General features: G+C 31.4%; 4 protein-coding genes across 6 annotated transcripts; 1 reads left to right on the top strand and 3 right to left on the bottom strand.

Annotated features, from left to right (window-relative positions):
• The first annotated feature begins 415 nt into the window (after positions 1 to 415).
• LOC124926786 lies at positions 416 to 3,414 on the top strand. Its single transcript, XM_047467084.1, has 4 exons — positions 416 to 793; positions 1,949 to 2,053; positions 2,139 to 2,195; positions 2,874 to 3,414. Exons 1-4 carry the CDS (start codon positions 461 to 463, stop codon positions 3,195 to 3,197), a joined length of 819 nt encoding a protein of 272 aa, XP_047323040.1. The 5' UTR covers positions 416 to 460; the 3' UTR covers positions 3,198 to 3,414.
• Positions 3,415 to 5,538: 2,124 nt separating this feature from the next.
• Positions 5,539 to 16,038, bottom strand: LOC124927575 (non-lysosomal glucosylceramidase). The gene is made up of 18 exons (XM_047468018.1): positions 15,198 to 16,038; positions 14,841 to 14,951; positions 14,683 to 14,739; positions 14,522 to 14,592; positions 14,325 to 14,424; positions 13,983 to 14,053; positions 13,375 to 13,475; positions 13,193 to 13,296; positions 12,804 to 12,857; positions 12,657 to 12,712; positions 12,538 to 12,576; positions 11,186 to 11,327; positions 10,771 to 10,955; positions 10,414 to 10,481; positions 8,702 to 8,774; positions 8,065 to 8,126; positions 6,346 to 7,576; positions 5,539 to 5,895 (listed from the first exon to the last, which is right to left on the bottom strand). Exons 1-18 carry the CDS (start codon positions 15,276 to 15,278, stop codon positions 5,625 to 5,627), a joined length of 2,877 nt encoding a protein of 958 aa, XP_047323974.1. The 5' UTR covers positions 15,279 to 16,038; the 3' UTR covers positions 5,539 to 5,624.
• A 4,353-nt stretch (positions 16,039 to 20,391) lies between these two features.
• Positions 20,392 to 22,797, bottom strand: LOC124925608 (F-box/kelch-repeat protein At3g23880-like). Of its 2 annotated transcripts, none has more exons than XM_047465658.1 (2): positions 21,439 to 22,796; positions 20,392 to 20,727 (listed from the first exon to the last, which is right to left on the bottom strand). In XM_047465658.1, the coding sequence occupies exon 1, from the start codon at positions 22,644 to 22,646 to the stop codon at positions 21,444 to 21,446; it is 1,203 nt and encodes a 400-aa protein (XP_047321614.1). In that variant the 5' UTR covers positions 22,647 to 22,796; the 3' UTR covers positions 20,392 to 20,727; positions 21,439 to 21,443. The 2 variants fall into 2 exon arrangements, with proteins under 2 accessions (XP_047321614.1, XP_047321615.1); XM_047465659.1 differs by having other exon boundaries at positions 20,643 to 21,364; positions 21,439 to 22,797.
• A 532-nt stretch (positions 22,798 to 23,329) lies between these two features.
• Positions 23,330 to 25,584, bottom strand: LOC124927549 (F-box/kelch-repeat protein At3g23880-like). Of its 2 annotated transcripts, none has more exons than XM_047467989.1 (2): positions 24,309 to 25,584; positions 23,330 to 23,564 (listed from the first exon to the last, which is right to left on the bottom strand). In XM_047467989.1, exon 1 carries the CDS (start codon positions 25,525 to 25,527, stop codon positions 24,496 to 24,498), a length of 1,032 nt encoding a protein of 343 aa, XP_047323945.1. In that variant the 5' UTR covers positions 25,528 to 25,584; the 3' UTR covers positions 23,330 to 23,564; positions 24,309 to 24,495. The 2 variants fall into 2 exon arrangements, with proteins under 2 accessions (XP_047323945.1, XP_047323944.1); XM_047467988.1 differs by having other exon boundaries at positions 23,334 to 23,564; positions 24,319 to 25,584.
• Positions 25,585 to 26,445: the final 861 nt, after the last annotated feature.

Below are 26,445 nucleotides of genomic sequence, written 5' to 3'. Positions count from 1 at the left end.
TGTCATCCATATTCATAACCAACCACTTCAACTTAATGTATTTAAGTTAAAATAGAACGGTATGACATTTGGTTTCCTATAAACCATTTTGTCACTTAGCTAAAATAGTTTTATATTATTTTTATTAAAATTAAATTTAAAATAAAAAATATTTTAATAATTCATACTAAAAATTAAAAATCAAACAAGCTCTAGGGTTTTGAAAAAAACACTTAATTTAAATATATATATTTATATAGAAGATAATTGATAACAACCGCTTAGTATAATATTAAAAAAATGGTTTATTTAAATAATAATATAATTGAGATGAGTATTTACTACTACTACTAATAAGACTAGTTATTTATTTATTTTTATTTCTCTTTCCTTAGGCGGAGAGTGTTAGGACTGTTGCCTATAATACATCCTTGAATAATATTTTACACGTTTGCTCTCTAAAGCCAGTTGTTACTCTTCCATGCCGTTTGTATCGATGGTGGAACTTGAGCAAGAATCCTCCGGCGCCGACCCAACTGAGAACTCGACCGATACTTCCCTTCCCTGCGATGGTGAATTCGAAGACCAAGAACCCGAAACGGCATCTCACAAACGGCGTAGGAAGAAAACCAGGGGAGGTGGGGTTTTATCCAATTCCAATGAACTTGTTGCTCAGGATCCGTTAGCCGTTTTCGGTTCGGATATCATGGCGGCTATGCTGAGTCGTCTTGACGCACGCAGCGTGGCACTGTCTCTCCTTGTATCTCGAAGATGGTATGCAGTTGCAGCCAGCGACCGCCTTTGGACGAGCAAGGTGCGCCTTTTATTTCCTTAATTACATAAATTTTCAATCTTTAATTGATTAGTTGGGACGATTGTTTTTTCTACTCAATTTTCCTTGCTTCAACCCCATTCTATTGGGTTGGTTAATTCAGTCTCATTCGACTCGATTTGGTTTGGTTTGCATGTTGGGTTTTATCTTTTCTTTGCTACTCTTTTTATTCATTTCATTTGTTTTAGTGGGTTTGTTATGTGATGGTGTGTTCTTTTTATGTAAATTGTTGAATTCAAGTTATAACAATGAAGTATACAAATTATCTATCTACTTTATAAGGGATGGATATGGATGGATGGATGGTTAATTGGATTTACAAAAATGGTATATCTTATAGTAAATGATAGACCTTCTTAGTCTGTCACAGTTCTTGTGTGCCTGTCTTTCGAGTTTTTATGTTTTCATTTGTTTTTTCTCATTGCTATTAGCCACATCTTCAATAGCTTGCAAGATTAGATGCAAAATCAATATCTTCTCCGATAGATCCAAGTCATAAGTTGGGGAAATGTGAAATAGATCCTGCTGTGCTGAGTCATTTTAATGTTTTGAGTAGGAACACAATGAATTTGTTGGTAATCTGTTTTGTGTGAGCAAATGACTGTTGAGATGGTTTTATATGTTTAACAAAGCCTTTTCTAATGATTGAGGATCTTTACATCTCCATAATAAACATGGTAAATATCATTATTTAACTTTGTTTGCAATTGGAGCCTTCTAATATCTCTTATAATCATTCTCCGGGACAGTGATCTTTTTTCTCTATGACGTAAACTTCTCAATCTGCCGTTCTCTTATCATTACAACCTTTTCTTGATTTTCTCTTCGAGGTGTTGGACGGTAAGTATACTTATGAATGGACAAAAATATATATGGAACTGCTGATCTCTGAGTATAACCTTTAAATATTATGAAGACTTCAGTTGGTGCGTGATGAAGTCCACAAAAATGGTTTCATACTGAACGGGTTCATGCATAGGCATGGATAGTTGTTGTTCTCTCTATGACGAGTTTAACTTACTTCTGTTTCCTTTACTTTCTTCTTTTGACGAATTTTCTTTCATGATGAGTTTTACTAAGTGTGAAGCAAGCTCAGCGACACCATTGAAGCTTGATATATGCATTTCTCTCCTGCAGTGTGAGGAGTTATTGCTTGGGAAAGCACACATACCCCGGTCATCCCAAAACTCGAGCTTTTCAAAGTTAGTATCCTACTCATTGTCTGTCATGGATGGTAAACGGGTAAGAACTCCCCTTAAAAGAAAAATCCAGTCTTTACTTGTAGACAGAATGTATTTTTTTTGTAAGTTTGAAAATCTTGCTGCAGACTCGCATTATGAAGGAAGATCTTTGCGACCATGTGTGGGAGTTGCATTTTAAGGAGGTAAGTTGCTGAATTAAACATGAAATCCATCTATTTTTTGCTTGTCTCTACTGTCATTTTAGCGTTAAGATCCCTTATGTTGCCTCTGGCTTGTTTTGTTTTTTTATTGACTCAAATCTATTTACCCACACAGCATGTTTTGTTATAAAAAAAAAGATGGTTCAAGACTTCAAGTAAACATTGAGTTAAAAATCAAATAGAAAGATATTATTGTAATTTATTTAATCTACATCAAGTTTTTGTTAAAAGAATTACAGAGTACAACTTTATACACTACAATAAACTTTATCAAGATGAGAAACCCTCTGTCATAAATTTCTTTGGAAACATTTTTTTTAGATGTGATCACGTTTGGAACTAGAACTTAATCGGACACAAATTTAGAAATCTATTGACGGTTTCTCGTTCATGATCCAAAAAGTGTTTCCAATGGACCATTGATTTGATTTAGTGCAAAAATGCCATTCATATTATCAGCTCCAAAGCAAAATCTCTTTATATTTCTGGTTGAGAATTTTTCATCTGTAATTTTGTTTATTTCCTTTGCTTAGCTTGTAGTGTCTTGACTTCGTCTTCTTCTTCTTTTTAAATGAAATTGATGTTATTTAAAAGGATATGGAAAAAAAAGGAGTTTGGGCTTTTGACTGATGAAATTGGATGGCATTTTTGTTACGGTAGGAAGCCCCTGAATATTGGAGAAACCTGGACCCTTATTGGAAGGGAACAGGATCCCCAATGAAGCGTTACTTCCATCCAGATGGAAGCTTAAGTGCTGATCCAAGGGACCCGGTTTGGGGAGGTCACGAGTCTTGCTATTCAATTGTGACGAGTTTTGTGGGGGAAGGGATAATAAGGGAACACTATGTGAGAATTAACAGATGGCCTAGAATGAGGGTCTTAAGGATGCTAGATTGGAGCTGGGAAATGTCCAACAATATTTACTGCTACAGAAGTGTCCCTGATGCTGAGAAAGGTGGGACTGGTCCACCATTTCCTGTGTAGTTTTCTAAGCTTTGAAGATCGAAAAACAACCTCCTCTTCTCTTTCTCGCGAGTAATAATAAGTACTTGGTGATAGTTGCCATAACATGTAATTAGTTGTGTTGATGTTGTATGCACTTTTAAGGTTATGTTACTGTCACTGTTATACATTGAGAACCAACAGTTTTGCTTCTGCCTTCTTTTTTGGAACCATTTTATTATACTTGTTCTTCTTCTTCTTCTTCCATGCTTAGTTTTACTATCTCTTTTTGATATTATGTATCCTAGTTTTGCTTTTAATATACATTTTGGTTAACCCTGTTTAGAAATTAACATTTATTTATTTAAATATAGATAAATTTATGGTTGTACTGAATCTGTTTTGTTTGATGTAACTAGGTAGTTGTATTCAATGATTCCTAAATTTTCAGAATTAAATGTATTTTTGTTTGATTTAAAAATATAGTTAAATATTATTAAGTTTGCAAATTCGATCAAAATTGGATTAAAATGAACTTTGATCATAGTTGAAAGTTAGTTTATTTGGACATTCTAAGAAACCATTAATTACTTCATCAGATTTGTAATTATATGAAAATTCTTAGAATTTGAAATTAAAAATAGTTATGAGAGCCACAAAGTATTGATGAATACAAATTGTCTCAAGTAACACTTGATATGGAAAATAGAAAATGATTAATTTTCAAAGCATGAAATTTAATTATAGCTACAATCAAGTGGTGAAAACTGGTCTGATTTTCATAATAACAATGCAAATCTGAATTTCACTATTTAGGTAAATATTTTGAGTGACTTCAGATTATCTGAATTACCTAGTAAATTTGCAAATATTCAAATCCTCTTGGAAGCAATATTTTTTTTTTATTTCTAGATTGTAAAAATTCTATTTAAATGCTTTTGTATAGAAAAAAAAAATTGGATATTAAAATTAATAATGAATGAAATAATATCATAGAGTGGATGATTATGAGATAAGTGACAATATTTTCTTTTTTCAAATCTTTATAAATCTATGTTTCCAGTATGCATTTAAGAATTGGAAAGATTTTTTTTTTAACTTTTTTTTTTTTAATAGTAACAAATAAATATAGGAAGATGTTTAAAATTATGTCATATGAAGTATCAAACTTGTTCTAAAATATATGTTTGATAAGAAAAAAAAAATATTAACCTAAGAAACTAGAATTTCACGGGCTCGATTTTCCTTAAATGCGCTTTGAATGGGAGAGTGGTCATGTGTGGTGTGATTCTAGTTTTTCATAATTCAAAAAAGAAAATCATATTAATATATTTAAGCGATAAAAATATTATTTAAGAGATCAAATGTCACCTATTTTATTCTCAATAAAAGTTTGTACCTTTAAAAAAACAAAACTTTCTATTTTTTTTTCTTTAAATATAAATAATATTTTCATTTTCAAATGTTTTGAAAAAAAAATAAGTTAACCAATTTGGTTATTATTTTCTAATTACATAAAACCAGATTTTGGTAAACATATACTTTAAATTACCAACTTAAGCAAAATTTATAAATATTTTTACAAAAAAATAGAATTAGTCACAATTGTATTTGACAAACAACAAATGAACTTAATATCTGAAAATGAATAAAGATTCAAAATCTGTTTCTTCTATCATTGAAACTTGTATATGATTGGTAATTTCTCCATTTCAATTAATATCTGAAAATTTAATTTTACTCAGAAAACAAAACCTAACCTCTTTAATTATTAAAGAAAACTATTTGTAAGCTAGAAAATGATATTTTGACCCCAAACACATTAAGATCATACAAAATAAAAATTAAAAACATTTTTATTTAAAATAATCACAGTATAGCACAAGCAATCCGATAAAGCTTAAAACAGTTACATTTGTATAAAATATAATATGACATTACTATTATTAAGAAATAAATTGACCAATTTTGATTCAGGCTGTATAAAATAAACACCATGATGTTGAATTAAACAAAACATGATTTTTTTTTCAATGTATTTTGTTAATTAAAATTAAACATCAATTACATTTGAAAATTTGATATTTTCTTTAAGTGAATGTCAATTAATCAAAAGACAATGACATAATAAACTTTTATATCCCAAAATACTAAAAAAACAATCATTTGGAAATACATTTCCAAACAAAAACACAAGTATTTTAGACTATTATTTACATTTGAACATTTGAAACAAAAAAAGAGCCGCGCAAACTCGAAGGAACTCCGGCACTAGCTACTCTCTTTATCTACATTAACATTTGGAGAACCATTAATTGCTTACTTAGACATTGTAATCAGTTTCTTTTCTGCAACAGAAGATCAAAAACGTACAAAAAAAAAGCAAACAAAAACAATAACATTAACCATACAATAATCAGAGATACAAACAAGTTGGATGGGGATCCTCAAGATACAAGTAGAAACAAGTCAATGGGCACAGCTGAAAACAGAATTACCTAAACACTTAGCCTTGTCTGTTATCTTCCTAACTCGATTATCTTCTTTTTGATAATATCTTGTGGTATTATAGTACCAGGAAGCGTTAATTCTGTCCATGAAATTCACCTCTGGAGCCTGAAGAACAGTCTTGGGCCGTGATAAAGCCCACTGCATGGACCAAATCGAAAGTGGTCGCATGTATATCAGGGACCGGAAGTGTCCATCAGTTGTCCAACCCTCCGGTGTTTGAAAAGCATATCTATACAAGTAACAAACAAGTTGTTCAAAAGCAGAATCTAGGGAAAATCAACATACTCGTTCCAAAATGAGTCATTATGCAATGAATGTGATATTCTATCAGTAAAAAATTATGATGATTTGAAAAATGAAGAAGGAAAGTGTTGGAAGTATAAAGACACTGGATGCAACTAGAAGTAACTGTTTTTTTCTTTCCCAAGAGCTTGTTTGATCAACACCATCAAATCACTTAATTTATCAACTAAAATTAACTCAAATAATACTAAAAAACCCACTTTTTCATCAAACAATAATTTGATTTCATAATCTTTAAATAACCCTACATCAAACAAGCTCGAGTGTTTTAGAAACGTTATTAGTGCCAATTTGAGTGAAAAGAATTTCCTTTTCAGAAAAAAAATAAAGAACGAATCATTCCAACAAAGTAAATTAAAAAATAAATCTTCCTTACCCATATCCTTCCTCTGACCAGCCTGCAAGAAATATTCCTTCAGCAGTTTTGAAAGCCTGTTCCTCCATTCCAGCCAGGATCATAGTAGCTGCTACACCATAAGTAACTCCGGTCCATATTTCGCGTGATTGCATGCACGTATCATCCACTTTTCCATTAGGAAACATCCCGTTTACAGCCCCCATTCGACCACCCTTAACTTTCATAACATTGAAATCAAAGATTTTCCGAAGAGTACTTTGGATTTTATCATCATCAAATAAGTTAGGTAAGCCAGACGAAGCTGTATACCATTGCCCTGCCAACTGATCAGCTTGTATAGACTTACTATTACTACTAGATCCACTATCATAATTAAAATAAGAACCATTCCATAGCTTCCTCTCAAAGGCTTCTTTCGCTTTCAAAAACTTTCTTTTACATCTTTCGGCAAAAGCCTTATCGCCCAGTTGAACCGCCATTGCAGCAGCAGCTTGAAGAGCTGCAATCCACAAACAGCCACAGTAAGCACTCACACCATGAACTGTCCAAGTATCGTAAGTTTGATCTGGGAAACCGTCATTTTCAATTAGCCCGTCGTTATCCCTATCGAATTGATCCATATACTCGATCGCAGCGCAGACAGAAGGCCAAACATCAGCTCCAAAAGATAAATCGCCCGTGGCTGAGAAATCACGATACACTTGAAGGACGAATTTTGGATTCAGATCTTTCCATCTACTCGTATCGTGAATATTGTAAGCGTTCATTTCGTGCCATGGATCATGTGTTCCCAAATCGTGAGGAACCGCTCCTCTAGCTTTACGAATTCCCCAGTTTCCATCCGCTAAGAACTTCATTTTCCTACCGTCCTCGCAAAGAACAGAGTTTGCAAATTCGCGCTGAATATTGAGTTCGATATTCGGGAACAACATGAGAAGAGCGTAAGATGCGTAGAAGTGCACATCATAGGTACACCACATGATGTATTCTACACCTTCTAGGTATAAAAACCTGCCAACATCATTGTTGTCATTCTCTAGATTCAGTAGCTTATGAGGTTGTTTGGGATTTCCAAACGTTGTTCTATTTTCGCCCGAATAACCTCTAATGGAAAATTCATCAGTACTATCATCATCTGTGTTAACACTGCCACTCTCCGACCCCTTTTCTCCATTTGCAATAGCAGTCCCATTGTTCGCTTTTTTTGAAGAACTATCGGTTTCTGCATTTGCAGCTCGGAAGTCCGAGTCTGTTCAGAAAAAAAAACAGTCGATTTTCACATACAAATAAGTTAACAGTAATAAATATTTGTATATCTAGGCCAGAATTATAGAAAATGAAAACGGAGTCAAGTTAATGTTCCTTATTGTTTGAGTATGATCAGTTCATTAGATTTATAGACTCCATGTTCGATATGTTTCTGTTAATAATTTTCCTAGAAACATTTATACTGTCATATGTTATTAGTATATATTCTATGAGTATGATGTAATAATGAATCAAAACATTAATAAATCTCCAAGTTGAATTGTCATGTATACTTTTACTGGAGTTCATCAATATATAAACATGAAAGTATTAGGAATCCATAGTTATGTCCTTTGTTTATCATCAACCCATTCATTATTGCTATCCTTCCTTCTACCCTGTTCTTTTTCTCCTAATTATTGTTACTGGCCAAGAGGATGATGGTTATTAAGCATAGATGTACAAGCATAATATTTGAAGTCGTGGTACCTATCCAAACAGTGCCACCAGCAACCAAGAAGTACAGCTCATTAAACAATGTAAACTTGTACCTGAAAACATTGAGAGAAAATTAAAATAAGCATCAAAATCTTTCCAAGACAAGTTTGAGAAGAGATAGTCCATAAGAGAGAATGCTTCACATCCGACCATATGGGGACAAGATACTAAAAAACTGGGACAATCAAATTGGAATGCGACTAGGCCATCGTGTGGCTAGTTGGGGAGATCGTGTCCCATCGATAAATCATAGAAAAAAACACGCTAATAGGCTATAGTTACCTTCAATGTATCTATAGCTCCTATCCACATGCATTTAGGGACCTATGACTCATTTGAGTTTTGAATTATGCTTCACAAGTTGAACTGATTGGACAAAAAGAAAAGAAAATGGTACTTTTAACATTTTCTAAAGACAAAATACGCCCCTGTAAATGTGTACACCGACTAGCTTGATGACATAATTAAAACATGAGGTTTAGGGGGAAATAATGCTATAAAGCATATTGATAGTGCATAGGACTAATACCATTGAAGCCCAAAAGGGAAAAGTAAAATCTACAACAGTATAGATAGAAAATAACAGCACATACAAAAATTACTAACTACTCCATCAATGTTAACGTACCATTCTGGTAGCCTGTCATCAGATAGGACAGGAGCTTGCCAATTCTCGATCTCTTCCTCCCAACGTTTATAGTCTAGTCAAAATTTTCAAACAAATTGAGACATGTTTATAGTTTAGTAACATTTAATGGAAAGCCTAGTGATAAAAATGCATAAGATAATAGGCCCAAAAATCCAATTTAAGGCTCAAACTTGCACAAGAAATTTACATCAAGATCAGCCATATTTTGAACATTTAAGGCCTAGACTTTTGTTTTGATTGTGTAAATCATTGTTCCTATTATAATGTCATTCGAGACTGCTCAGTTGGAAGGACTTGTTTGAAAGCTTTTTACAGTTTAAGGACCAACACTCATCTTAAAGCAAGGGTAAAAGAAGAGAGTGGCCAAAAGCCCTTGAAAGACAAACCGAGAGAAAAACAGAGGATAAAAATAACTATAACTTCTCATTTTATCCATAACTGTATCATCATTCAAGATTTTATGATAGAAAAGTATGTGGTTTGGAGATCGCACATTAAATTTTATTTTTGTTGATCTTTTGCTTTTTATGTTATAAGCTTCCCACTTAGGTTGGTTGAGTTCCTATTTTGAGATGCTTTCTTTTGGTACTTGATTATAATTTTGAACTTCTTGCCTCTTCTTGCTTCTATGAGTAACTCAGTTGTTATGCAAGATTTACCTTTTCATCATACAAAATATATGATTTCTCTAAACACTATACTTGCATTGTTTACATTTATCTCATCTCTCACTTACAACCTTGCAATCAGTACTACCTATACATGTCATTGTCTTCCTGTTACAGAATGAAAATGGTAAAAGATCAACCTAGCATCTAAGAGAGGGACGGTTCATGTGCCTAAACAATTAGGGCATCGGCCTTTACTTCTCACTTTAGTTATTTATTTGATTAATATCCTTTAATTTATAGTCCAGTAAGTTAATCAAGTAGTTTCAGGGTTTTCTCTCTTATAAAAGGGAAACTATGCTACATTATAAGTTATGCAAATTGTGCTTTTGATTTCTAAATCTCTAGTCTGCAAGTTCAATTCTCACCTAAAACGTTTATGTTTGCAGAGATTTCAACAAGAGGTCCCAGAAAATCAATGATTATTTTTTCTGAAGAGGTACTTGAAGCCAGAGCTTAAAGATGTCCTTGTTTCTGGTACAGAGAAAAATGCATGCACTCATTTTTTTTCTTTTGCTAATGCAAAAAGGTTTATCTCTCCCCTTACTGTTCATCTTCTACTTGAACAGCTTTACCAAACACTTAACATTAACTCTCCATTTAGGGCATCTCCCAAGAGATGCCATATCTGATTTATCTTTATATTATTTTGTTTGCAAATTAACATATAGTACAAATGCGTGATGCAAGTGGCACTAAATGTATGCCATGTTAGTATAAAGATAAATGGCATCCTTTTAACTTCTTTTAATAAGCCTTGATTTGAGTTTATCCTGCAAATTTGGATCCCGGTATAATTACTCATGCAGTAAATGGAAATTTATGTTGAAAGTTCCTATCTAAATTTCTCATGCAAGGCTTCCTAAGCCACAATGTGGATTTTTGGGAAGCAAAACAATATTGGCAAGCAAGAATAAAATGTGCAGCAATCATTGTTTTTTTTTTAAATCATTCTTTGACTAGATGATAGACATGGTGGATAAACCAAAACATATATAGAGATCTATATTACAAAATACATACTTGTCAATGCATCATGAACCAAATCTGAAGCTGCTCTCTCAGAAGTTCCATAGAATTTAGTATACCTCCTGAAAACAAATGCAACAAACATGAGACGAAGAAACGTAGTTTTGTTCACTTTGCAGCACACTTAAGAAAATATCATGCCATTCTAAGTTCCAATTCGTACACTATAATTCTATAATAAACTATGAATGGTCTCAAAATCTGGGAAACTGTGTGGATACTTAGATCTGGACACATGTTTATAGGCCTTATTTAATTGGAGTCGGTATTACATGCATATACTAGCATGATCCATCTAGCCATATTTTTTGCAATAGAATGGACAATGGGAAGAGAAACCAAGGAAATCACCTGTGATAAGATTTTCCCTTCAAAAATTTTACTTTTGGCGAAGACCATGCAAGAGCAAAGGAGACAGTACACTTCCCATGAGGTTCAACCCATGTGGAAGCAGACACTGCTGCACAGAGTGTATCCCCGGGTGAAGAAGGGGTGCTAGCCCCAACATTAAAGTTTTCTCTGTCAAACTGTCCATCCTGAAAGCAAAAGGCAAGTGAATACTTGTAAAATGCACATGATTGTCATTGGTCTTGATTAAAGGTCAAGCAGAAGCACAATACTGATAAACAAACAAATTTGTGAATTGTTAATTCAATTAAAGGCCGGGGCAATCTCAAATCATTCATTCCATAGTTTGATAGATCCTCTAAAGAACTGATTAATCAGATAAGGTTCAACAAGCAAGGTCTTAAAGTGAAACTAATACCTGCACCATTTTCTCCCACATGTCCTTTGCAGTGACACCACTACCTTCAGATAATCGAAAACAGGGCAAAACAGTGACATTTACATTCTGGGTTTCACAAGCTGCTATGGCAAAAGTAACAGGAGGAATATCCTTTGCTGTCCTGAAAGGAACACTCAAATCATTATACAGTAAAGTTGGCTTCTCTTGGAAATTGAAAATTTAAGGCAATAAATAAATACTTTACACATATGAAGAGTTAAAGATGATTAAAACATATTCAAGAAATAAGTTATTATATAAAAGGTATCTGTTTACAGAAATATTAGCTGCTATAAGTCCTGGAAAAAAGATAGATACCAATTAGTTGCATATAGAAATTGACTATACAGTACTTTTATTGTGCAACTGCAGTTTCACGTGTCATCTTGCACATTATTTTTACAAATTAATGATGTCAAGTTCGGGCTTTGAGCCTTACACCTTATGCCTAAAGTAGCTTCTCAAGCCCGCAGCTGAGTTTAAAACATATCCTACGGAACTTAAAGCTATATATCAGATATATGCAAGAAGGAAACTAGGAAACATAAAAATGTCATCGAAATAAACAAACTAATTTTACTTCAAACAAGCTAAGAAGCTTAAATTGTGGCAGATGAAGAAGATAAATCAAACTGCTCTAATATAATGTAGCTGGAATTCATGCCTAAAAATCAGTAGTAATAATTTCAGGAAATGAAATACCAAAATTATTTTGAAATATCATGGGTGGTGCCATCAGTTATTAGACCTTTGAAGATACTCTCTTCAATGTCATTAGACTATTGACAAGCTTTCCTTTTAATGAAAAGTTGACCTTTTTCAAGAAATAAAAATTAGACTATTGACAAGCTACTGGAGGGAAAAAAAGTTAATTGGTTTCAGCGATTAATTTTGTGTAAAAAGGATTTGAACAAAAATATGTTAAAAGGAAGTTAGACATTGGGCAACATTTTGAGCAATTGGAGGTTTTAAGGGCCTAATTTTAAAAAAGACTAGATGATGGTCAATTTAACTTTTTTTCCCTTCAAAAAATATTTGCAAATCAAAAATCAGTGATTAAGAGGTTGTTTGGGGCAATTTTTTGGAATAACCCCGAACACACGATAATAATTGCTAACTGGCAGCATAACCTTCATCAAGTATAGCACAATAACCCTCATTTCTTTACCAATTTTCCAATAAGTAATGGTAAAATGGATATTTAACATGAGATTTCAGATTATTTTTATACAAATTTTAGACAAACAAGATTATGACTTTAAACTAACATGACCTTTCAAATAAACCCAATAACTCAAACTCAAACAACCTCGAAAAATATAATAACTTGCCTGTGATGTAGAAGTACACCAGCTATGCCATCTTCACCACTATCAATGACAATGGAAAATTGTCAGTTACATATATTGTAAGATATAAACACACCCTGGGATGAAAAACAAATCCTCACATGAATGGCTCATTTACATGATCCCCTGATAAATGTGATACTCCTCCAATAGAATTCTGCTCCAAGAGAAGGAAGGCCACATACTATTAAGAATATTACTTCATAATGCTTAATGTGTGACAGAATCATTGTAGCTAACAAGCTTACCGCCCAAGTAAAGAGAAGACTAACTTTTGCCCGTTCCTTCCCAGTATTTACCAGCTACAAAAAAATGAAAATTATTCAAAAAAATGATTGGGATAAAAGTTGCTTCATCATATTTCTGATTGAAAGGACAATGAAAGAAACTAAAGCCTCCAGGAAATTTTTGCCCCTATTAACTGTCAGGTACACATCCCTCCCCATCTCCCCCTTGCTATCTCAATAGGAGTTCCAGAATGATCATGCTATAATCACTAGTCAAGTGCATTCTAGAAGAAGCTTCATTCGAAGATGAGAAATTACTAAATTATAATAGTGAAGTTGCACAAATCAATACTAAAACTAGAGTCAAGACGTCATTGATACATTCATAAATATAGACAAACCAAGCTTACCGTATAAACAAAAACTGCAGCTGGAAGACTACTTTCTCTATAATTATGCGGTATAAATGGTGATATTTGACGACACGATATTTTTAATTCTGGGTCCGGTTCACCTGAGATAACATCAAAATTGATAACAATAACAATATACACATCCATTCTTGCACAACATAAATTAAGAAGATTTTTACCATCATATATCGTCCATGCCCTTGGAAACAAAGCATGATATGTTGAATGCTGGCCACTTAGATTCCAACCCCATGATGAGATACCCTCATCACAGGATTTCCTACAACCGCACCAGTAACAAAATAATAATTACCTCAACAGTTCAAAATCATGGTAATTCACCGTACAAAATATGCTTAAGAGCCTTCACATGGTGTAGCTACTTCACTAGTTCTTCACAGTATATATAGACCTTATCAAAACTTTCACATGGCATCCATTCATATCATAACCAGAAAGAGGAGGTTCAAATGAATCAAATAAATCTGAGGCCATCATAACAATGATTATTGAGCAAGAGAAGAAAAAGAGAAAATAAAGGAATAATGAAATGGCAAGAATGGAAGAGAGAACTACATCTCCAACAATAAAATAAACCTTGATGCCCTAGATATAGTTAATCTTCTTCAAAATGGAATTCATCTTAGAGATCAGATATTCACCACCAAACATTTTCCATCTTTCTTGAACTAATTTTTTGATAAATCATTTTGCAACAATTTCTTACATAATATTTCACTAACTTCCGTAATTGATTGAGAATATGTTTTGGGATTAAAATCCTTACCCTATCCCTTCATGCCGGCCAGGGGATAAAACTGATGCATAATTTTTATTCCCCCCTCGAGATACAAAAATCTGCATTGAAGGAATATTATGTCAAACAATAGGGGGAAGAGTTATTATAAATCAATGTAGGGTCATGACACAAACAAAGTAAAAAATAAAGTAAGCGTTTTTTTTTCTTAGATGCTATTATGACCATATCAGGACTAAGAGGTTTAGGGAGGACTGAGGAGTTGAAACTAATCATCAGATTAATCGTACGATTGAGGAAAATGGGGAGCAGTAACATCTTAAAATTAACAATGAGCAAATAGAAGATAATAAATGTAGTCAAGATCTTTACAGAGAACTGATTGGCCATAACAGGAGAAGCCTCGCATGTACCAGGCACAATTTGCCAATGTTTGAACTCGCCTCTAAAACCTCTTGATATGCTGCCACTCCTGTTCAATAACATTGAAACGAGAAGTGTAAATAATAAACTGATCATGTCGATGGTTAAGATAAATAGGAGAGTTAATAACTGTGATCAAACCTTACCCCATCCCTCCCAATGGGACACCTTGAGATGCTGATGAACTTTCTCGGTTGAATGGGTTAATAGGTGCTGTCTATAAAGTTAAGGAAATAATTCAGAATATTTTTACCAAGAAAAACTGATAATTATCTTAGCAAACAAAATAAGGGTTGAAATGAGATACCCTTCCATGAGAAGCCTCTTCTCGGATGTAAGACCACATTCGAATACCAAGTCGAACCTGAATTTAAACAAAAACTCAGAAAAAATTAAATCAAGCCGCACAGAAGTATCCATCTTCTTCCATAGATTGATTCATGTGAATAAGTTCAGAACCATTACCATTTTAATTGCTTCCACAAATGTAACACTGAATTCCTTAAGAATAGTAGCATGACTGTTTAATTTCCTTCTCCAAGCGTGTTCAGGAGGAGCAGCACTATCAAAATCAAACTTCAAAAAAGAAAATAAATTTCAGGAAACTACTATACATATAACTAAACCCATCATAAAACATTTCAGTTTTTACAATAGTTTTCACTTTTGGTAGCTCATTTTGCATATAGCTCCATTAAGATGATTGAAAGATTTTCTAGAAATTGCATATATGTGCATGTTGAATACTCTTTAACCAGGATGATCTAACCCTACAGTAAAAACAAAAAGAACTAAAAAGAATGATACTATCAAGATCCTTACCAATTGTAAGGTAAGACGAGTAACATATTCTTCCGGTGGCCAAGAATTCTTCTTGCAATGGAATATCGGTCCAGAAACCATCTTAATACAGTTGTATATTCACTCTTTCCCCTTCAGCAACAGGAATGAAGTGTATTACCTATCTATTTGTTCGACCTAAAATGGTCATTTCTAGCAACTCCCAATCCAGATTGCCCTTAATTGAGTAGCCAAATAGCATGTACAGAACTGCTGTACCTATTTTGCGTTTGCTTCAGATTCAGGAAACATGGAATCGTGTACACTAAGATAAAAAAATATGTACTAGTATACTTTTGAGCAATTTGGACTTTGAATCTTCTTCATAAAGAAACAAGCTTGGAAACCTTTTCAACAACAAAAAAAAAAGCTTTATCTCTCACCAACTCCTCTAGCTTACTTTCCTTTCTCTAGTCTTCTAAAAGCTAGCAAAATCAACCCTACCCAATTCACCGAGCGAACGAATCTGATCGGGGTTTGTCGGAATTCGAAAATAATCAAATAAAAATGTTGAAAGAAGGAAAAGCATAAAAATTCAGATTTTGGGTTTTGTAACTTGTTCAGAACTCTAGCTCAAATTGTGACTAGGAGAGAGATAGATAAAGGGTAATCGTGGGTTCGTGGAGAATTGAGAATCGACCGCTTGTAAATGAGACTTGCTCGAAGATCGACAGGTGTTGGCGTATCAGAGGAGATTCTGGCTATGGCAGCACCGTCTTTCCTTCTCAGATCAGCTCTTTCTCTCTCTCTCTAGTAATTTATCTTTCTTCACTAAATTATGATTATCTCATGGATCAATGGATGCTAATTTTGTGGCATGGAAGAGAAAGCGAGGATCCAGCAGGAAGAAGACGGGAAAGAGACGCACTTCACTTACTTTTATATCATCATTTTCTTGTATTAAAAGAAAACACACATATTTCCTTTTTCTTCTTTTTTTTTTTTTTTTTTTAACTAAGTTGTTTACACTAATTTTCTTTTAACATGCTCTTTAAAATAAAGAAATCTTGCCACTAAAATATTATCTCATGATGGGTAAAATTCTCATATTTATAGAATCCATTACTTATTTTAAACAAGAACTTTGAAGTTGGAAATTGGATTGTTTTTTTATCAGATGAGTTCGAATTCTCGAATTTTGAATTGTGTTAGATGGGATTTGAACTATCAAAAATTTAGTAATTTGAGATTTTTCTTAAACAAACCGGATATGTTATCTTATTTTAACGTATTATTTTCGTTTTTTAATTAATTTATAATGTTTTTAATATTTTAAGATATTTTGAACATATTTTTTTTAATTAAGTATTTTTTTTAGGTTTACATATTTTACTTTGTTAAAGTTGGTTTTGGTGACTAAAAAATGTATAATCTAAAGAAATATTTGAAAATTTTGAATAGAAATATATTTTATATTTATTTTTTAAATAATTTTATAACAACATAATATTGTGTACAGTCTACCAATTTGAACGTATTTGTGTTTAAGATATACACGTTCAAAACTACCGATTACAATTTGAATGTTTTAACATGGGTAATGTGTAAAAATATATTAAAAAATCAAAAGAAAAAAAATTAATATTTTGTTGGTACAATTGTAAATTGTAAAAAAATATATGTTTATAAAAACACAAATACAAACTTAAATAGGTAAAATTATGATAATTGAATCATCATATAGTATTATTCAAAGTTCGAGTCAAGTTTTTATAAAACGACCCAAATTTGAACCTCTAATAACAATTTGACCTTAAATGTTTTAAATATAAATTTCATTAAAAATATTTCAAATGATAATAAATAAATAAATAAATCAACTATTGATAAATGTAATAAATCATACAATAACTAAACTAAACAATGAAGAAAAGTCAATGAAAGCTAAACAATAATATCATTTTTTTAACAAATTAAGATTATAAACAATTTAAATAATAAACTAATAAAAAGATTAATTAATAACAAAAGACCCATAATAATATATCATATTCTAACAATAACAAACCGAATATCAAATAAATTTGCATTATACCTAATAAATGATCAGTGTTTTGTTATTCTTAAAGCTAGTTTGATGAGGGTATTGTAAGGGTTTTTTATATTCTTTTTTTTAAAAAAAATCTCTCAATTATATTATTTTATTCTAATTATTACTTATTTCATTAATTAAAATAATATATTATTATTATACTTTAATAAATTTAAATTTTAAATATAAAAGTTATTTTAATAATTAACCAATTAAAAATTTAAATAAAATAATTTTTTTTTTACAAAATTCCATAAAACCAAGATAAACCAATGAAATCCACCCCAAAAAATATCCCGTTTTAATTTTTAAACTAGAAAAATGGTAATCATTGATAATAGTTTTATAAAGAAGTGAGATTTATTTAATTTGTTTTTAATGTAGAGCATATAAAGAGTATTAATATATAATACTAATAATAAAATTAAAATTAAAACTATTTTTAGTTTGAATAATTTAAGTTATTTAAATATCTCATATCAAACACAAAGTATGCAGCCAATCAAACGTAATATTTTCAGTCTTAAATTATAGCATGAAACCAACCTATCATAATCTTATAACTAACCTAGACTTATTCTTGATTTGATAGGATGAATTAATTTTAAAGTCTTCTTCATTGTTGGTTTATTTAAAAAAACTTAAAAAATATTAATATATAATATTAAAAAAATACAAGATATTTAGTATTTTGCTCTATTATTATTATTATTATTATTATTATTATTATTATTATTATTTATTATTTATCTTCTTAATTTGTTATATGAAAAACTTAGACCAATGAAATGGTCAACATGGTCTATGGATGATAGAAGGATCAATTTATTTCATTTAAGAATTTTAAGCCAACCGTGTTGGACTACTATAAGAGTTGCCTTATTGTATGTTTTCAGACTACTTTTAATTATTATTATTATTATTATTATTTTTTTTTACGTAAAATGGGACAACCGCAAACACACTTAATTATTTAATTAAATGAATAATTTGTCATCCGACACCAAAGACGAATCTATGTAGGGGCTCGGGTGAGCTGAAGTCCACCCCGAATTTTTTTATTTATTTATTTTTTTACGGTAGAAATATGACATTACCTTTAATTTCTTAAAATAATTTAATATAATTCATTGTTTTTTTTTATCTAATTATTAAAAAAATGATAAAAATTTACTTTTATATAATTATTTTTTTCAAAATTTTCTCGTTATTATTTTAAGCCCACCCTATTTTTTTTTTTAAACCCACCCCAAGTCGAAATTCTGGGTCCGTCCCTGTCTGACACTGACGGACTCGAACTCAAAAACTTAAAATTATAATATTCACCTCTTATTACTGCGAGTCTAGACTACATAGGATCTATTTTGAACTCATTATACGAGACTTTTTTAGTTGATTACTTTTATTTTAAATGTAAAATTTTTATTGAAAATAATATATATATATATATATATATATATATATATATATATATATATATATATATATATATATATAATTGATCATATTTTGGAGTTGGTGTTAATTTAAAATGAATAAAAAAATATATTATAAATAATAAAATTTATTAAATAATATATTATTTAATAAATAATAAAATAAGTATTTTAGTTTTTATAATAAATTTGATGAAAACCACAAACTTATTAGTTTTCCTAAGCAAATTTGACAACATAACAAATTTATTAATCATTTGACAATCAATATTCGAATTTCACATAATAGAGGCATGCACAATTGTAACCAATAATCCCAATTAATATTAAAAAAACAAGATTAACAAAATAATAGTAATCAAGACCTTAACCATTACAAGGACCTACAAGGAATATTCCATATAAGTGGGAAGAGTATTCAAATTTAAATTGAAACAAATAATTAGTCATGCAATCCATGACAAACTTAGCAAGCACTAATTTCTATTAAATTCATTAATCCAAACAAAAATAAATAAAAATATATACCGTCCAAGACATGTAACACATATATAATAAGATGTCAGACCACCACAAACATCCAAAGTCAATTATTAAATAAATCACACTAAGTAGATATATATACAATTTCTCTATCTGTCTCTATCAACTTTACAACCGACCATTAACCTAGAGATGTAATGTCCACAAATTTAGAGGATGGGGATTTGATACATTATTTTATTTGAAAAACAAAATCAAACAATATTGTATTTTAAGTGAAAAAAATATTATCTAAATTATCAAATGTTTTAAATTTGATATCACTAATAATGTAAATGAAGTCGAGGAGTAAGAGTAGTTCATATTAGATTTATAGCCTACTATAAGAAATCAAACTTCATCACAAAAATAGAAAGAAATGAGTACCTTAAATATTTTAAAGAAACTAATTTTTTTTTATATATATTTGTATTCATAAGGCATGTTCAATTACTAATGTTGACACCGAAATTGAAGGACATACGATGGCACATGATATCGATCTTTTCAATGGTTGTAATAGAAATGTATAGTGGTGAGCCGACATGGTATACCAAATTTTTTTTATTTATACTAAATTTTCGGTAGATAAAAAATCATACATATATCATACCGAAATTTCGGTAGAATACAAATAACATATTGAATATTTGCGAGATACTAACATTTCGATACAATATCGGCATTAACCAGTTAATAGAAAATTTGCAGAAATTAAAAACGGTGGAGAGAATAAATATTTTGAGAATTGAAATATGTTCAGAGAAAAAAAATATGAAGAGAGATAAATAACTTAAGAGTTAGCTCAATAAAGAAAAAATTTAATTGGTTAAGATTCGTGAATCTAATTTTAAAAAATTAAAATTAAAAATTAGTTATTTATATTTTAATTAATCAATATTTATCGATATTATTTTGATATATAGTGATATACTATTCCTTGGTGAAAATATACTATGGAAGGGAACTTACTTAATGATGTGGATATTAGAAATACTTTATTAGTGAGAATGTCACTTTGAGCTATCCTAAAAAGAGTAGTTGTTATTGGCAATATTTCTCCAAATTGGAGGCTTTGACAAATAGACTCTTTTTTCTGGTTAGGCAGAAAATAGACAAGTGTGATAAAGATCCCTAATCACATGCATCCTCCAAAAGAGGTCGCTGCTTTGTCCAAACCCAATAACAAAAATTTAATGAAGTTAATACTTTCATTAAACAAAACTATAGCTTTGGACACTATTTTGTACAAAATTTGAGGTCTTATAGACATCGTTAAGACAAGAACAAACAAAATAAGTTATCAAGTAAAACAAGAACAGTCGGGAAATTAAAGAAACCTTAAGAAGATTAATAGTTTACCCAGTAGAGGATACTAGAAAGCCTAGAATTCTGGTTTGGTTTAAAAAAAAAACTCGAACAACTACCATGATGATGATGCTGATTCATCTTCACTTGTCTTCTTCTCCTTCTTCATATCTCCTTCTTCATTAGATCCGAACTTTATTCAACATTCACTCTTCTGCGTGGTCAAAAGAACGCCACACATAGTGTAAGCGAAAATCATTACAGATAAAATAAGAATTTTAAGATCATACTACTATCCATGATGAATCATACTTCTTTTAAGCCAACTGATATTGATTTTGAGCTAAAACCAAGCAAAAGATTTGGAATGAAATCATTTACAAATAACACTTCTTATTTGTTTATGAATGAATAGACCTACAAATAAGAAAAAACCCATTTTGTGAGCTTTCATGAGCTTAACTCATCTATTATATGTAATAAGTGTTGCAAATTAGTCTATAATAAATGTCACAAGGAGAAGTAGAGACCCTTCTTTAGCTGAAAAAAACCAAGTCAATTTGCTACAATTTGACAGTAAGCAGCAAAACATTATGATCTATAGAAATAAAAAATACCAGATTATTTGGGATTTCAACATATAAAATTGGCGAAAGAAAATATAAAAGTAGTATCTATCCAGGGGTGAGCAATAATCCCCATCCCTTCCACCTCTTATGCCTATTTCAATTATTTGGGTTCATATGGGTTAGAAACTTAGAATACAACTGATTAGATTAATTCACGGATCAAACAATGGTTTACTCACCCCTAAAGTATCCAAGTACCCATGATCATCATCTAAACAAGAACTGTGTAAGAAAATCAATGAAATAAGAAAGACAGTAACTAAAAATATAATTTTAACATTTCATCAATCAATCACCTGATCTATTGCAGAAATTCAGGATATGGCGAGACCAGGCTCTCAATATAAGTGTCTACTTCAAGGCAATAGCTGAAATTTTGAACTACAGGATAACTAACGATATTGCTCTCAATGTTATACAACACCAATCGCGATCCAAACACCAAAAGCACTTCATTCTTCCTGGAAATAAACAAGGGTGCAGAATACTGGAAAGTCTCTGGCTCATTTAGATAAGGTATTGAAAACAACTTAGACCAAGACTCTACTTTTCCATGCTCCTTCATCACCCATACATCAGCTTTTATCCCTCCAAAGTTACATAGCAGACCTAGGCATCCATTTAAAACACCTAGCATTGAATCCGAAACCCCCTCTCCATAATAGGGTTGCGAGATTTCAGAATAGGTTTCTTTCGCCAAATCAAAAGAGACTATATTCCAAGAATAGTTTAGCCCCATTTCACTACTTGCTGCCCAGTGAAGTGAACCACTTACAAACTTTCCCGAATCATCCAAAGGAGTGCCTTTAGTGAAATCCCCAATACTCCTCCATGAATCACTCTTTAACCCATAAATCTTCACTTCAGTTTCGTAAGAGCCTTGGTTACCTACTACACAGTAAATAACCACCACCTTATACTCAAAACTAGATTCATCATAGCCAAACCCATATATAGTGTATTGACCTCTACGCTTTCTAACACCGGAATGAGGTAGTCTCTTAGATTTCCTAGTAGATGGGTTCCATAAAAATACATCAGCTTCATCTATAGCAATACAAACCAACCCATTCACAGAACCCACAATCCAAACAGATCGGTGTGGGTGTTTCATTGGATAATCGAGAGCATGTATACTAATAGGAGATTCTCCATGCAAAACAGATGACAAAGAACATGATTTCACATCAAAATGAGGACGAACTGAGCTCATAATAAGTCTATGGTGTGCATAATCATTGTTTTGGATGGAAGCTTTCAGATGGGCCTTACAGAATACAGGATCGGATATCAAAACACGCCAGGATTTGCAGACAGACTTAAATTGGAGGAGGGTTTTGACTGGAAGTTTGATTAGGATTTCGGTAATGATTTCTGGCAGGGAGGCTGCGAGATTGATAGAATCACAGTCATCGTCGTTGTTGTCCACTGTGGATGCTTGTTGAATTGTCTTGCCCCGCTTTCTCTCTACATCTGTAGGATCATCATCAGTCTGGATGTCCATTGATAGAGCCAACAATAGATTCAGATCGGATAGGGTTTGGAATTGGAGGAGAGTATGAAAATGAGAGATATTTAGGGTATACCCATATTCATTATATGATCAAGTGAATCAATCCATAGTCAGTACTAGCTGATTTTGGATCCAAATTTGATCATATCTGGTTCATAATGGATGGGTTGAAGTTAAACTCTATTTAATATTTATATCTCAAAAATTATTAATATGATTTTTATAAGTAATTCCAATAATCCAAAACCAATTACATTGGGCCCATTTATTGAAAAAAGATATGTTGTAATCCAAATAAATTCCAAAAATAAAATATCCAAAAAAAATAAATCAAAATCTAAAGTTTATGCAATATTTTTGATGTAGTTAAGTAAAATGGTAAATATATGAGTAATATAAACTATAAAATTGTTGAAACAAGTTTAATATGAATGTTCATTCTTTTTGTTACTTAACTTTTACGTGTATAAAATCAAGTATTTTTTATATGCGAGATGAGCAGATGATTGACAAGCTTTAAAAGGAATTAAAGTTTCTTTTGAATAAATATCATTTTACATACGACAAGACAACGGAAAAAATCATTTTACATACGACAAGATAATAACGAAGAAAAATATATTAAACAAAACAAAAAATTGAAGACAATAAATTAAAAAAATTTAAATAGCAACAACAAACAAAACCAAGTAAACATGGATGAATATAAAAAATTAATAAAAGTGTTTTAAAGATAAGTTCAAATCAGAAATTATAGTTCAAATTGTAAAAATAACCACACCATAATAATAACCCCATTAAAGAAAATGATAAGATTTAACTACATTCTTTTTTTAGCTTCCATGATGATTCATATTCTTCACTTGCATTCTTCACAAGAACCATACACACTTTATAACATTCATTCTTCTGCAAAAAAACAAAAAGAAACAATGAATCAAGATAGGAACAAACAAGATCAAAATATAAAACCCTTTAAAGATAGAGATGATGTCTGGGTTTTTAAGATGAAGGTTCTAAGATCCACATGATTCATCATCTCAAAAATTTCCTACCACAAATTATAATCACATTTTCCAAATTAATGCTCCTAGAAAGGATATCAAATTGCAAGACAACATGATATTTAGAAAGGAATAAAAGAACCAGGGTCAAATTTTATGCATAGAATGTCTATGAAAACCTTGGAAGCATGATTGATCCTTCTAGAAGTCATTTAAACTTGTATTTTTCAAACTTCAAATCATATTAGCTTAATGTTCATTAAGAGATCATGGAAGAAGCTTAACTTTGACACCATGTCTATCAATCTTAGTCTTAATGAGAGTGATTTATCCCATGAAAATGCAATGATGGAGCTCATGAACACAAGAAAAAGATTGACATCTTTATACCCAAATCTAGCATAATATAAATGACAATAAACAAAATATTGTGATCATATTTGACAAATCATCTAGAAGAAGTCTTTTGTGAGAAGATGAAACCATTTAAACTGAAATTTCATGCTTCAAATCATATATGAGTCTTTCTATCTATCTCCAGTATTAAATCCCATGAAATGCAACTATAGAGAGAAAAAGATTGTCATCTTTCTGCCCAAGTCTTCTTGCATATATAATACTGACAGTAAAGAGTCCAAATAAAACTGACCTGTTCTTACCATCATTTCACATGTATCTATTGCTGGGCAGTGACATCATTCAGTTCAGCAGGATAAGGCGAGACTAAGCTCTCAGTATAAACGTCTACTTCAAGGCAATTGTGAATATTGGGATACCTAACAGTATTGGTGTTGATATTATACAACACGAAAAGCGATCCTAACACCAAAAGCACTTCATTTTTCTTTGAAAAATACAAGTGTAGAATACTGGAAATACTCTGGATCATGTAGATATGGTATTGAAAACAATTTAGACCAAGAATCTACTTTTCCATACTCCTTCATCATCCATAAATCAGCTTTGATCACACCAATGTTACATAACAGAGAGAGGCATCCACTTAAAACCCCTACCATTGAAACCGAAACACCCTGCCCATAACATGGTAGTGAGATTTCAGAATAAGTTTCTTTCGACAAATTCAAAGAGACGATACTTTTCCCCAATTTCTCACTCGCAGAAGCCCAATGAAGTGATCCACTCACAAACATGACTGAAGCATTCTGCAATGGAATTGCTTTAGGAAAATCCCCAATCTTCCTCCACGAATCACTCTTCAACCCATACATCTTTACTTCAGTGATCTCATCGTACGAGCCTTCCTTACCAACTACTACCACCACCTTATAATCATCTGCAATACCTTCGTCATAACCAAAACCATATCTCAATTGACGCTTCGTAACGCCACAATGAGGTAGTCTCTTTGATTTCCTAGTAGATGGGTTCCATAAAAATACAACAGCTTCATCTATAGCAATACAAACCAACCCATTCACAGAACCAACTATCCTAACCGATCTGTCTGGGTGTTTCAATGGATAATCAAGGGTATATGTGGTAGGAGACTCTTCATGCAAAACAGACGAGAGAGAACACGATTTCACGTCAAAACGAGGTAAAGCGGAGCTCATAATAAGTCTATGGTTTGCAGAATACTCGTATTCAGTGGAAGCTCTCAAATGCATCTTGACAAATATAGGATCAGATATCAAAGTGCGCCAGGATCTGCATACGCACCTAAATTGGAGGAGGGTTTTGACGGGAAGTCTGATTAGGATTTCTGCAACGATTTCCGGCATTGATGCTGCAAAATGGACGGAATAGCAATCGTCATCTGTGGAAGTGGGGTATTGTTGAATAGTCTTTCCTCGCTTTCTCTTACTCTCACCACCGTCCGTAGAATCGTCACTTGGGTTTTCCATTGATAAGATGGGAAAGATTCAGAGAGTTTTGGAGAAGAAAGTAAAATGAAGAATATCCCCTGCTGCAACCTGCAACACAGCTAGATACTTTTGTATCTTGTAGCAATGTCTATTTTGTTTTTAGCTATTATGTAATTTTTTTAGTTTGTAATTATGTGGTTAAACATATTTTTATACTAGTTTTTAATTATGTTTTGATTTTTAATGTATATGATAATGATAAAATTTCTTTGTATTTTGATGTAGATAGTAATTTAAGAAGATAATGTAAAGATAGTTAGATTAGATATGATCTAAAAAGACAAAGAAATTAGCTGAAAATTGATGAGAAGAGAAAAAATATTAATGTAAATTCTATTATGATAAGACCATTTATAGTATCTTAGAATATTTAAATATGTATTTATTTATTTGAAATATATTGAACTTACAAAATAGTGAAGGTTAATAAATAATTTTTTTTTCTTATAATAAAGTTGCAAGAAAACATTTTGAATAGTACATTTATCCCTAGATGGTCATTTGTAAGGGATATGAAGCTAAGCTTGAGCTCATTTTTGTCGGATTCACGAGCCGCTCATTATCCAAGCTTTTAAGTCTTGTGTAATAGTCTAGTTCACAAGTTTTTCACGCTCAACTCAACTCAGCTCAACTCAACTCAACTCAACTCAACTCAACTCATTTGTAACATTATTAGATAATGTAGATAATAATTCAATTTTAACTTAAAACAATAATATATGCATTTTTTGTATTTTCAATATAAAGTATTTAATTATTAACCATATATATAATTAAATACATACTTTATCTTAAATTATTTTAATCTGAATCTCATTGCAAATAATTTTTTTTATGATTTAATACAATGTTTTACAAGTTACATTTAAACGAGTTTATAAATGAACATGTTTGCGA

The sequence above is a fragment of the Impatiens glandulifera genome, chromosome 2, assembly GCF_907164915.1.
Source record: "Impatiens glandulifera chromosome 2, dImpGla2.1, whole genome shotgun sequence".
NCBI classification, from domain to species: domain Eukaryota; kingdom Viridiplantae; phylum Streptophyta; class Magnoliopsida; order Ericales; family Balsaminaceae; genus Impatiens; species Impatiens glandulifera.
Note: the sequence above shows the minus strand (reverse complement) of the source record. Positions and strands in the feature narration are given on the sequence as shown.

Bases quoted from the DNA above. Each gene is read 5' to 3' on its own strand.
- LOC124927575 (XM_047468018.1), bottom strand. From the start codon at position 15,278: ATGGTTTCTGGACCGATATTCCATTGCAAGAAGAATTCTTGGCCACCG. The intron at 13,297-13,374 runs GTAAAAATCTTC...ATGTTATCTCAG, and splicing joins GGCATGGACGATATATGATG to GTGAACCGGACCCAGAATTA. The intron at 12,858-13,192 runs GTAAGCTTGGTT...ATTTTTTTGTAG, and splicing joins CTGCAGTTTTTGTTTATACG to CTGGTAAATACTGGGAAGGA.
- LOC124926786 (XM_047467084.1), top strand. From the start codon at position 461: ATGCCGTTTGTATCGATGGTGGAACTTGAGCAAGAATCCTCCGGCGCC. The intron at 2,054-2,138 runs GTAAGAACTCCC...ATCTTGCTGCAG, and splicing joins CTGTCATGGATGGTAAACGG to ACTCGCATTATGAAGGAAGA. The intron at 2,196-2,873 runs GTAAGTTGCTGA...TTGTTACGGTAG, and splicing joins GGGAGTTGCATTTTAAGGAG to GAAGCCCCTGAATATTGGAG.
- LOC124927549 (XM_047467989.1), bottom strand. From the start codon at position 25,527: ATGGAAAACCCAAGTGACGATTCTACGGACGGTGGTGAGAGTAAGAGA.
- LOC124925608 (XM_047465659.1), bottom strand. From the start codon at position 22,646: ATGGACATCCAGACTGATGATGATCCTACAGATGTAGAGAGAAAGCGG.